At 39.6% G+C, this 13291-nt stretch overlaps 1 protein-coding gene across 6 annotated transcripts; it reads right to left on the minus strand.

The window, feature by feature from the left end:
- Positions 1-1968: 1968 nt before the first annotated feature.
- hmgcs1 (3-hydroxy-3-methylglutaryl-CoA synthase 1 (soluble)) lies at positions 1969-12086 on the minus strand. 6 transcript variants are annotated; one of them, XM_058412400.1, is made up of 11 exons: positions 11943-12005; positions 10638-10888; positions 8860-9317; positions 8493-8618; positions 7758-7922; positions 7381-7549; positions 6047-6217; positions 5651-5757; positions 5411-5536; positions 4717-4874; positions 1969-3940 (listed from the first exon to the last, which is right to left on the minus strand). In XM_058412400.1, exons 3-11 carry the CDS (start codon positions 9305-9307, stop codon positions 3851-3853), a joined length of 1560 nt encoding a protein of 519 aa, XP_058268383.1. In that variant the 5' UTR covers positions 9308-9317; positions 10638-10888; positions 11943-12005; the 3' UTR covers positions 1969-3850. The 6 variants fall into 6 exon arrangements, with proteins under 6 accessions (XP_058268383.1, XP_058268380.1, XP_058268382.1 ...); XM_058412397.1 differs by lacking the exon at positions 10638-10888 and having other exon boundaries at positions 11943-12086; XM_058412399.1 differs by lacking the exon at positions 10638-10888 and having other exon boundaries at positions 8860-9354; positions 11943-11959.
- Positions 12087-13291: the final 1205 nt, after the last annotated feature.

The following is a 13291-nucleotide window of genomic DNA, read 5'->3' on the forward strand; positions in this document are numbered from 1 at the left end:
CACGAAGTGGTAGGCCACGTAAACTGACGGAGCGGGGTCAGCGGATGCTGAGGCGCATAGTGCGAAGAGGTCGCCAACTTTCTGCAGAATCAATCGCTACAGACCTCCAAACTTCATGTGGCCTTCAGATTAGCTCAAGAACAGTGTGCAGAGAGCTTCATGGAATGGGTTTCCATGGCCGAGCAGCTGCATCCAAGCCATACATCACCAAGTGCAATGCAAAGCGTCGGATGCAGTGGTGTAAAGCACGCCGCCACTGGACTCTAGAGCAGTGGAGACGCGTTCTCTGGAGTGACCAATCGCGCTTCTCCATCTGGCAATCTGATGGACGAGTCTGGGTTTGGCGGTTGCCAGGAGAACGGTACTTGTCTGACTGCATTGTGCCAAGTGTAAAGTTTGGTGGAGGGGGGATTATGGTGTGGGGTTGTTTTTCAGGAGCTGGGCTTGGCCCCTTAGTTCCAGTGAAAGGAACTCTGAATGCTTCAGCATACCAAGACATTTTGGACAATTCCATGCTCCCAACTTTGTGGGAACAGTTTGGAGCTGGCCCCTTCCTCTTCCAACATGACTGTGCACCAGTGACCAAAGCAAGGTCCATAAAGACATGGATGACAGAGTCTGGTGTGGAGGAACTTGACTGGCCTGCACAGAGTCCTGACCTCAACCCGATAGAACACCTTTGGGATGAATTAGAGCGGAGACTGAGAGCCAGGCCTTCTCGTCCAACATCAGTGTGTGACCTCACAAATGCGCTTCTGGAAGAATGGTCAAAAATTCCCATAAACACACTCCTAAACCTTGTGGACAGCCTTCCCAGAAGAGTTGAAGCTGTTATAGCTGCAAAGGGTGGACCGACGTCATATTGAACCCTATGGATTAGGAATGGGATGTCACTTAAGTTCATATGCGAGTCAAGGCAGGTGAGCGAATACTTTTGGCAATATAGTGTATGTGGTACAGAAATTGGATAGATGGAGGGATTTTGAAATTGATTCACAAGGTCATGTTTGGGTATTTTCCTCTTTGAGTAAGTTCCAGAACTGTCCCTGAGCTCTGGACTTCAGCTCAATGTCAGCTTGTAGAGCCAAAATCCTCCTCCTCCACTTTAGACGAGTTCAGGTGAAACAGCGTTGAAATCTTTGATGCGAGTGAGGACATGGACTTGATAAAGGAGAGAAAAAATATGAATAAACACCAATATCCCCTACAAAAAAATAAAACCCTACACTGCTCATGCTAATAATACTACTGCCACTGGGACTCAGTGTTCTGTACATCAACATTTTGTGCAATCTATTCAACATTTTGAAAGATTTGTGTTTCGCATTTAATAAATCAATGAAGACAGTTTGGATAAATCAAGAAATTTATTTTCATTCCATTTCATACATACTTACATAGATTACATCTTTGTTTTTATACAGCTTGTTTTCTGCAAGTTTTGCCAGATCAGATACTATTTTTTTTGTGTGTGTGCATTTACAAATATACATTTTATAAATCTACGGCTAGTTCTGTACATTACTCAACAAAAATTGGTGGACTGATCACAGAGAAACTTATTGTAAACATTAGCCATTTCAAGTTATAACCTTTGAGGCAATTTGTTCTGGCTGCAACATACATATACATATGCATACATGTATACTTAAAAAAAAAAAAAAAAAAAAAGGAAAAAAAAAGAAAAAAGAAAAGGGACACTGCATCATTCTTTTGTGTGTGTGTGTGTGTGTGTGTGTAGTATATATGTATATAGTGCTTGTAAAAGTACAAGTATATAGTACTTGCAGATCTTACTACTATATGCTCAAACTATGTACCTTAGATCTTTTTAATGGTACAATAAAGATAAATAATCATTCATGTAATGTAAAAGGTACAATTTTCAGGTAAAATATATATTTTAAAGGTACAAAAGATAAGGGTGCCACCACAACAGAAAAGGTGCAGTTTAGTACCCTTTTGTTAAAAAAAAAAAAGGAAAAGAAATGAGAGTACATTTAGCTGATTTTGACATCATCCAGATTTTTCTGTGTTTTCTCTAAACACTTTGAATGACACCACACAATTTCCACACAGTAAAATCTTCTCAATGAAATGCAAATGTCAAAAGTTATTCTAATCAGTCTGAAGGATTGGCATTTTAGATTTTTATTACTGAGCCAATTAAAAAAGAGAAAAATGACACTGTTGGGCAAGCCAGGGCCAGACTGATCGCCACCATCAACGGCATTCCACAGAGTTATCTATAAAAGTCATGCTGATAATGCTCTACAGAGAAACTGCACTTATGAACGCGATGCCACACGGTTTAAAGAAACTCTTGAAAGTGCATTATGACATTATCTGTCAGGCCCTAGTATGCACTGAAAACAAGTTCTCTTTCAACATTGAGTTTCATTAAATAAAAACCTGCCTGCAGTATTAGAATGATCCCAGACACACTATGGGGCAAAGGATATTTTGTAAGCCATTTAAATTTAAACCAAAGGCAAGGGACTCAAGAACAGACAGAACAGAGACTACACACACCCAGAACACATTAAAGATGAAATAAAGTATGAGTTTCTCAAGATCTGTCTCATCATAACTGTGCTAAAAGCTTCACTGAGCCCGATTTATAAATGTTGAGTCCTTCTGTCTTTCCCTTAATCCTTTCCTGCTTTAGTGGTCCCATCTGTGTTAAAAACAAACAGTGCGGTTACGTCTATTAAACAACTTATATTACTTTGTTATACTCTGGTGATCAGTAATAATAGACTATTTTACTCTAATCTCAATCCGAGCCAAATTTATCCTCAGTTCATGTAACATAAGTGCTGCCTCTTTACAGATACAGCTGACCCTATGGCAGCGACTGTCTGTCACTTAAAGGCTAAATTTACATAAATACAGAACAGGTAGTGTTTTTACTTGGTCACATATCACAATCTTGCAGCAAAATTGACTAGGTCTCTCAATCAGAATGCACCACCCAAAATATTTTAACATTACGTTAAGTCATTAAAGGCTTCTCTTTAACGGTGGAGTAAGATATGAAGGATGTGTCACTGGGTACAATGCTGGACCAACATCGCCTTATCAGGTTAGTGTGCTTTTACATGCACATTACTACCCCGTAGAGAAAGATGTGGTGACAGAGGAAGCAGCCTCCCAGGTTGGTAGCAATCATTTAATAAGGGCGATCTCCAGATGGCAAAGACTATAACTGTGGAGAAGATGTTTTTTGGAGGGCAAGCTGACTCAGCTGTACTAATATGACAGTGGTCATGGTGACACAATGGACTAAGCTTATGGGCTAGTAAAAATAATTATAAAAAGCACAAAAAAACAAATCAAACCTCTACATGTGCATCCATACTGACAAACAGCATTAGAAAAAATTAAAAGGCTAATATCCCTTTACTCCCACAGCTGGGTCTGAGATTCTTACTATCTCCCCCTCAAACATTTCACAAACACAAACAAGAGATCTTAAAAAAACCTGATATTAAATCAGACTGAGGATTATTTGAAAACATTCCCCTTTGTCTGTGCATAGATCATGGGTTCAGAGCAGCAGATCTGTCGAGTTTGCCACATTGTGCTCATTTCTTGGAGAAAGCATGTCCATATTTGATATGATGGTACTACCCACTTTCCCCCATTCTCTTACCCCACCAACTTCTAACTAAGAACAGCTTCAACAGTGACAGAATAACCAGTCCTAACCAGGAACACTTAAAATACATCTATCATTGTTCATAAATATTTCAGACAGAAAGCTCTGCCTTGACCTCTTTTCTTTTTTGTCCAGCTCATGTGTCCGTTTTTGTCACCAAAAGTATGAGTAACCTCACTTAGGTTAATGTCAGTGTTCACCATTAGTAATGGTTACTGCCTCAGGGGCTGCAGTTGTGGCTGGGATGCGGGGCATCTTCTTCACCGGGCTGGGGATGTGCTGTCATAAGAAACAAATGCAAATTAGATTCGATTAACTCGACAGAAAAACCTCAGATTATGGGTGGGACAGTATAAATAATAATAATAATAATAAAAATAATAATAATAATAAAAAAAAAAATATCAAAATGTATATTTTAATAAAATAAAACACTAAATTAGCAGTGCAAGTATTAATGGTGCTCCTTGTATAACTTTAAAAATTGCTTTAATATTTGTAACACTCAATTTCATATGTACTTCGGAAAAACTAATTCACAAAATAGTCATGTAATGTTTCTTGCTAAGACCAGGAATTTCTTTTGGTTAGGGGCGGAGCTAAGCTGCTTGTCACTCACCTTTTTCCTTAAAAGGCAACTAATGATGCATGCGTAAAAGGGGCTGCTGAGAGGAGGGATTTTTTTTGGGGGGTGGGGGGGGGGTGGGGTTGGACAGCTTTTCACTATTTTCTTTACAACTGCAATTCATCTCATGGGCAACAGAGGGCGCTGATTTTTTTTAATCAAAATGATTTAGAACACTATTTTCACTCATTCTAGCCTGGTGTATTTATTCCTTAAAAAAGTAGACAAGTGTGCTTTAATAAAATTGTAGAATATTTACAACTGAACCAGGAGCAATATTTTTAATCTAATATTCATATAGAGTATTGTATAACTTAGTATTGTGTTGTGTATAGTAGTAGTATAGTATTGTGGATCTTTCCACATCATCAGGTGAGATCACCATACCAGTATACCATGTCAAAAGTCCATCTATTTTTTTTTGATGTACCTCAGATGCGGTCACGGAATTTAGAAGTCCTGCCTCCAGAGGTCCATGTTCATCCAGAGAATGTCTAGCGTAATACCTGCGATATTTCTCATCCACACGCGTTAGATACCATGTTCCTGGAAACAGCTCGTCCACTGAACCCTGAGGGACGTAGTTTGCTGTGGGGGGTAAACCAAATAAGGTCAATATCCCTATATTATCTTCCCATCAGTTCATGTAATATGAAATTGGAAATGAAGTATCGAAGTGCAATAATCCCCCTCTATATCACGGTTCATATATCTGAGGAAAAGTAAGCAGAATTCTCCAGCATCCCAGTTCTTGGCGTGTCACTGTCCCGAGTGTTTTGGTTTGTTCTGTGAACGCTATATTTTTACGTTTTTTCTGCAAGCCCTATTATGTCGCCCAAACGCTCTGCACCTTCTAAGGCTTCATACATACAGTACTCACTATAAATGTGATATTTCTACCAATTTACCCAAAATTCATCTCGCTATATGCTTGCAAATGCTTTCTGTGTGTGTTTAAAGAGTGTGGGAGGGTCATTTACGGCTTAAACAATAAAAAAAAGCATTTGGTGGTGTCGTCTGTGTATCACAGATTTTCTTTATCGCAGGTGGGTTTGGAACATAACCCCCGCCATAAACGGGGGATTACTGTATACAATTTCAAAAAATAAAGACTTGTGATTTACCTAAGTGATGGGTCTCCTCTCTAAGCTTCATGTTGTCTGCAAAGACAGCAGGTGGAACTTTCTTCCTGGAGTCCAGTCGGGCCTGCAAATCTGACAGACTGGAAACCAGTTTATCTAGCGTAGAGCCTGGGGGGTGACACAGATACAGACACACACACACAAATACAAACGGTTATATAACTGATGACGTCAATGATTTCCATAAAGTTGTACATGCTGTGAATACATGTATGAACGCACCAGGTGTAGCATCTTGTGTCACCCTGATCGAGTAAAGTGTGGCAGCGAAGCCTGATCCGTATGAGAACAAGCCAATTCTCTGACCTGCCAGCTGCTGAGGTGTAAATCTGTCAGGATAACAAAAGATCTGTCTTAAACCTCCATACAATATGCTATGCACTCATGTTCTGGTCCTATAATAAATTTGTTAAATAAAGTTCTCTCAAATTTGTTAAATAAATTTTCTCTCATGTTTGCATAGTACTAAAACCTGTATTTTTAGTATAATTTTGTATCTAGATATAGTTTTGTTTTAACTACACATGTACGTATAAAATATCACTAACAAAATAAAACAATTCTGTGGCATTCATAAGATATGAAAAGATCTTGGACGTGTAAATCAAGGTGACATACTGGGCTAGAATGGAAGCCAGACAGCCGTACACAGATGGTGTGTACATGTTGCCATTCTGGTTGGATATGAGCAGAGAGGCCTTGGTTTTCTGCTCAAACATCTCTGCACTGGCTTTCATGAAGGCCTTCTCCACATCACGGTCAAAGTACGTGTCCTCGGCCTTCACGTCTCTGGAGCAAAACCATAATATGGGAATTGAAATGATTAGACAAATGACAAAAGAAATAAAAAATAAGATTCCGGTTCTGTGTATGTGATGAGGCAGCTAGAATCAGTCAAACATCTGAGATGACTACTGAAATATACATTTCCAGATTTCACAAGGACCTTTGGTAGTGTACAAAATATAAAACTAAACAAAATATTAGCATCATGACAAGATTATTGTGCAAGGTTTCCTGTAATGTCCTGGTGTCCCATTCAGGGAGTATTCCCACCTCAGTTTTTTACATATACACCGATCAGGCATAACATTATGAGCACCTGCTGAATATTGTGTTGGTCCCCCCTTTGCTGCCAGAACAGCCCTGACCCATCAAGGCATGGACTCCACTAGATCCCTGAAGGTGTGCTGTGGGATCTAGCACCAAGATGTTAGCAGTAGATCCTTCAGGATCTGGGATAAAGGATATCTACAAGACTTAAAGGACTTACAGTACTTAAGGGATACTTTTGATAGATGCTGACCACTGCAGACCGGGAACACCCCACAAGAGCTGCAGTTTTGGAGATGCTCTGATCCAGTGGTCTAGCCATCACAATTTGGCCCTTTGTTAAACTCAAAGCTCAAATCCTTACGCTTGTCCATTTTTCCTGCTTCTAACATCAACTTTGAGGACAAAATGTTGACTTGCTGCCTAATATATCCCACCCACTAACAGGTGCCATGATGAGGAGATACTCAGTGTTATTCTTTTCACCTCTCACTGCTCACAGTGTTATACCCGATCAGTGTACATTGGTGTATCGGTGTATACACATGCTCTGGTTCTGTAGCTCTGACCAGGATTAAGCTCTTATTAAAACACTTTATGATAAACTTTATATTGCTTGCTTTATATTTGCTTTTCTGTGTTAAATTTTAATTTGATGACTGATGTTTTTTTTTTTTGCACTTTGGACTCAATCTCTCATGTACACAAGATGATGATGATAGCAATTGCCCTTAAATATACACTTCTAATCTTCACATGAAGCCACAGCAGTAAAGCTGGAGATCAAAGCAGACTACAGGATGCCCAAAGCACAGGCTTATTAAAGCTTATATAAGCAGGGCCTCACAGGAAATGATAGCTCTATCTCTCTGAAGTTTTCTTCATTTATGGATACTGACCTGAAGGCCTCCAGGCCTCTGAACGGCCCACTCTCCATGTTGGGGTTGGGATGAGACAGGAAGTCGTTCAGCAGGAGTCGAGCTAGAGACTTCTGAACCAGTTTACAATAGGGTGAGTGGAAGACCATGTAGCCAAAGTCATTCAGACTAAAATTTCTCTCAATGCCCTCTGAAATGAACACATGTACAAAGAATTTATATATTTATATATAAAATAGATGCAAATAAATAATTAATTAGAATAGAATTAATAAAATTCTATTATTTATTTTAAGTGAGTAAACAATGCAGTGTGCTACAGTGACTGCAGGGAGTGGGATTAAAAGGTCAGATCAAGCACTTGCATAAGGAAACAGTATTCTGATCAGAAGACACACCTCTTTGCCATTGGGCCTGAATTTTATTGCGGTAGACAGAGTAACATCTGTCCAATGCACTGAGGTAGCACTGGATGGAAAGCTTGCCATCCACTACAGGATACTCTGACACCATATCAGGCTTATAAAAATCATACGCATGCTGCATATGGGTCCCTCGTAGACCTGCAGAAAGGTTAAAAAAAAAAAAAAACAAGAAAAAAAAAGACACACAATTATGAATCGCTGCTTGGACTAGAAGTTTTTTACAAGCTGGTTTAGTTTCATGCAAACGGTGTGTTTAAAACATCACACACCATGTGGATCAGTAATAACAAAACTAAAATGGCAGGATAAATCTTGAGCTTTAGGTCATCCAGATTCAGACTCACACTTCCCATTTGAATGTAAAACTCTCAGCAACACCTGCACTCCTCTGTTCCTTTACATATCCATTTCACAGGGTTTGAATTGAGAGTGTAATAAATGAAATTGCTAAACTATATTGTTAGCTGCATCAGCCAGGGTGTGATGCTATTTTATGGGAATAAAAACAAAACAACTACATTCAGTCCAAAATGCTTTGTTTCCCCAGATATACTACTTAGATACCACTGTGGTATTGAAGGCATGAAATCAAGTAGTAAATATCAAAAACATGCTGACTTTGACCATATCTGCCTATCAAAACAAGAGCAGTGGCGTAAGTGTACCAAAGGTCATGACAGCTGGGATTTTTTTTTAAAGGCTACATACCTCTATCAAATGCCAGAGGTGCATTAGGCCCTACCAACATGGCCACTGCTCCAGCACCTCCTGTAGGCCTGGCACTGCCCGTGGCATACACTGCGATATCTCCAGCCACAACCAGAGCGTAACGACCTGCAGCAGGATGTAATAAACATTTATCAAATACAAACACCAACAGGGATAAATACTATGCAAATAGAAATACTAATATTAAAATAAAATGATTTCAGGATGGTGCACTAAATCCTTGAAAAATCAAATAGCCTAATTCTTAAAAAAAAAAAAAAAAAAAAAAAAACCTCCTTAAATTCAGCAAAGCTCTTTAATAACTAAATCAAGGTCAAGCCACAATCTATGAGTAAGCAAAGTTTACCGTCCCAGGAGCTGGACTCTACCCAGTTGACAGCATTAAAAAGAGCAGCGGTGCCTCCATAGCAGGCATTAGTCGTGTCGATTCCCTCCACATCTGTATTTCCCGATTCCTCAAACAGCTGCATTAATACTGTCTTCACCGACTTTGACTTGTCGATGATGGTCTCCGTGCCCACCTCGAGTCTTCCCACGCTGTCATATGACAAGCAGTTCCTCTCCATAAGCCGCTGCACCACGGTCAAACACAGAGAGTTAATGTCCTCCCGGTCTGAACAGAAACCCATTCGCGCTTGCCCGAGACCAATGGTGTACTTCCCTGCTCCTACACCGTCAAACTCCTCCAGTTCTGCCTGGTCTACATACTGGGAGGGAATGTAGACCTCCATAGCAACGATGCCCACATCTTTGGGCCAAGTGGCCGAATAGCTCGCAGGGAGAGAACCAGGCATTGTGATTGGGCTGAAAAAGAAAAAGTCCACTGCTCAACTGATTACGCCTGCACAGAAATGACAAAAACAGCAATTGCTGACATACAAATTCTTTCATCAGAATATCTGAAAGCACATCCAGCAACACATGCACACTTCTGCAATACCTGCAAGCCTTCTGTAATAGGATTAAAGGTTTAATGTGTTAAAGGTCAAAACGCTGCTGTGCCATGACCTTTTACCTAGTTACCCGTCACATTAAGCTGTTCAAAACAATCCCGAAAAAGCTGTACTGTTGGCTATACTGCACTCTACACCGAATATACAGGCCAAGCTTTATATCCAGCATAGTGAGGAGAAATCTAACATTGACTTTAGACAGTGACTTGGACCAAAAACATGAGAAATGAATAGAAACAGCTAAACTTCCGAACCACTAATCACATGGTGTTTATGGCAAAATAAAGGCCAGTAAAGGATCAGTGACTCCCCAAACCTGGACAGGACGTGCTGCAGGGTTGGGAAGCTGTGTGTTAAACCATCAAACCCTAGCATAACCACTGCAAGACGGATATTTATATTTGTAAAAAAACTTACAGAAACTTCCGATCAGCAGCAGTTCCACTTATAATATAATGAAGTAGGTCCCGGTGACAGGGTGTCAGAGTAACCAGCTGGAAGGGTCAGTGATTTGATGTGACCTCAGCAATCAGCCGGCTAAATGAACATCCCCGCCTATAATTGGCTTACACGTTAACCTAACCAGATAAATGTTCAAACTCGACCATACACACAGCTAACAAGATGCTTCAGGACGTGTCATTATAAGAAAAGCCAAACTTAGTTTACGACATTAAATATTACTAGTAAAGTAGCCTACATATCAATAGTTAGCTAGCTAAGTGTTCTAGTTAAAACCGCTAGTGTCATGACAAGGTGTGACGACAGCTAGCTAACACAGCTAAACTAGCCGGAAAAATTAAACCTGAAATGATTCATAAATCCAATTCGACTCTAGACAGTCAGTTTTCTCGGAAAAGTTTATATAACCGTGTATCTTCTTACCTTACAAACATGTAATACAAAAATGTTCAATGTCAGAAAGAGAGGAGTTTCTGCCCCTTCCCGGAGATCATAAGGTCAGTTCTCTCATGTGATAGTGCAGCCGGATAACAATAACGGACGGACCGACTTCCGGTTTAACAGCGCGAGACGCGCTCCAGCGCGCTATGGTAACGGTGTCTTTGAAATAGACCAGATTAATTCTTTATTTAGATAATTCAGCTACTCCACTGTTATTTATTTATTTTATTATACAGTGAAACCTTGACTTACGAGTGAATCAACTTACGAGTTTTCCGAGATACGAGCCGTCGCTCGGTCGATTTTTTGCTTTAAGATACGAGCCGAGATCTGAGTAACGAGCGCGCGAGCTTACTCCACCCACCACTCGGTCACCCAGCGAGCGGTCAGTCCACGTGGTGATCTCTCCAGGTCGTGCGTTGGCGCTGTGTAAAGACACTTCATCACTCATTTTCCAAACATTTTGAAAGGGAGGGAAAAAAAAACAAACCTCCTTGGACAGGTTTTTATTGAAACACCCTGCAAGGGAAAGCGAGGAAAGTGTGGAGAAAAAGGGAAAAGTCAGTGAAGAAGAAGATTAAGTGAAGTGAAAAAAATAAAAAAGTAGCAATTAAGTTTAGCGATAAAGTGTGTAAGTTAAATTTAACTAATTGTAGCATTAACTGTGTAGTGAGTAAGTTAGGTTAAGCGATAGAACAAGAAATGAAAAACTCCGCCCCCCTCCTCCGCCAGCACCTTCGTCTGATCTTCAGGGAAAATACACTTCATAAAACCAGTTTATTTCTTTACATTCTCTTTTATTATGTAGTATTATTTTTGTATACATTATTTGTTATTGATAAAGTACATTTTTCTTATTTAAAAACACGTAACAAAAAAAATTGGTGTTGTTTTTGGGGGGCTGGAACGGATTCATAGCATTTCACTTCATTTTAATGGAGAAACTTAATTTGATATACGAGCAAATTGAGTTACGAGCTCGGACACAGAACCAATTAAACTCGTAAGTCAAAGTATTACTGTACGTTTATTTAAAAAAGGAAACCTATTAATGTTGAAAAAGGCGTTGTGTTGTTGATCTGTATAAACTTCAATAATCGAAATGGATCATTTTATTTAGCTCTGATACTTTTTTTTCTTCCAGTTTTCATACCTGTTCTTTATAACAAAATATTTATACATATTTATCTATCTATCCTATTTTAATAATAATAAATAAGAATAATAAGGTAAAACAGGTTTTGCAATAGTAACAGCCATAAATTGATCGTTGCAACTCCAACTCCAGCTGTTAGAGAGGATTTATAAGTTTAATGTATATCTTTTTTCCCCATACAGATTTTTTGTTACGAAGTTATAATTATACAGTTACAGGATGAATATACATGAACATATCGGATCAGTTTCATCATGTTCACTTTTCCCCTCATCGTTATTCATATAACTGTATATAATTGTATATTGTAAGTTTAATGCAATTTTTGTATTTTCCTTATTTATAGTATTAAACAAACGACTGTTTAACTGTATATACTGTATTTAAAAGAAAAACAGCGATAAAAGTAATACACACCTGTATAAGTATTCAGTTCTGGATCTAAAGTCTGGGTGTTAGTCTTGATGTGGATGGACACTTGGATGTTGGTCCTGTCTTTTTTATATACCGTTAGAGGACATACACCTGAGCGGACGCTATTCTCAAGGTTTATTGCCCACCCTCTTTTTTACGACCCACCAATCAGAGCGCTGGAAGCCCGGCCGCGCTGTGAGTGGTTCAATGGTGTGAGTGAATGACGGCGTATGGTGAGAGAACGCTGACCAATCAGAGCGCGCCATTCATTACGTCCCAACGTGCGCGTGCCAATCCGCGAGCCCCGGAGCAGGTTCACAACATGTTGTGGCTGGATATTCACGTTTCCTACCTTGATCATAAACCCTGACTGTGAGACAGGGAAAATGTGGTGTTTCACTGAGATCTGTGTTTTAATTAGAATGACTAATATAGATTTGGAGGAAAATATGAAGAAGCTGTTATAACATTTTAGTGGATAAGGAAACATTCTCATTTACATGAACAGCCTTCAGAGTACAACAAAAAGCCTGCTGTACTTACCCAAAATGAAGAATTGCAGGTTAATCCTGAAGTTTCACAAATTTACAAATCTAATGATATATTCACACATCTTTAATGAAAAAAGAGATAAGACACTATATAGACAAGAGTTTTGGGACACCCCTCCAGATCATTGAGTTCAGGTGTTATTTTTCAGGGGTTGGGCTTGGCCCCTTAGTTCCAGTGAATTTTGGACAATTTCATGCTCTTTGTGGGAACAGTTTGGGGATGACCCCTTCCTGTTCCAACATGACTGCACACCAGTGACCAAAGCAAGGTCCATAAAGACATGTATGAGTGAGTTTGGTGTGGAGGAACTTGACTGACCTCAACCCCATAGAACACCTTTGGGATGAATTAGAGCGGAGACTGTGAGCCAGACCTTTTCGTCCAACATCAGTGCCTGACCTCACAAATACGCTTCTAGAAGAATGGTCAAAAATTCCCATAAACACACTCCTAAACCTTGTGGAAAGCCTTCCAGAAGAGTTGAAGCTGTTATAGCTGCAAAGGGCGGGGCAACTCCATATTACATTCATGTGCAGGTAAAGGCAGATGTCCCAAAACTTTTGGCCTCACTTGCAGTCTCACAGTCAGGAAGGGGTCATCCCCAAACTGTTCCCACAAAAAGCATGGAATTGTCCAAAATGTCTTGGTATGAAGCTGAAGCATTTCACTGGAACTAAGGGGCCGAGCCCAACCCCTGAATTCAATGATTTGGAGGAGTGTCCCAAAACATTTGGCAATATAGTGTATTATAAAATAGTTCAACTCATGTAATAAGTGATATTTTGACCTTTCTACATAAC

This window comes from Hemibagrus wyckioides, linkage group LG16 (assembly GCF_019097595.1).
Source record: "Hemibagrus wyckioides isolate EC202008001 linkage group LG16, SWU_Hwy_1.0, whole genome shotgun sequence".
Classification (NCBI taxonomy): domain Eukaryota; kingdom Metazoa; phylum Chordata; class Actinopteri; order Siluriformes; family Bagridae; genus Hemibagrus; species Hemibagrus wyckioides.

Excerpts from the sequence above, each read along its gene's own strand:
- hmgcs1 (XM_058412396.1), bottom strand. Across the intron at positions 8,619-8,859 it reads AGAGTCCAGCTCCTGGGACG|GTCGTTACGCTCTGGTTGTG; the intron begins GTAAACTTTGCT and ends ATCCTGCTGCAG. Across the intron at positions 4,875-5,410 it reads AGAGGAGACCCATCACTTAG|CAAACTACGTCCCTCAGGGT; the intron begins GTAAATCACAAG and ends TACCCCCCACAG.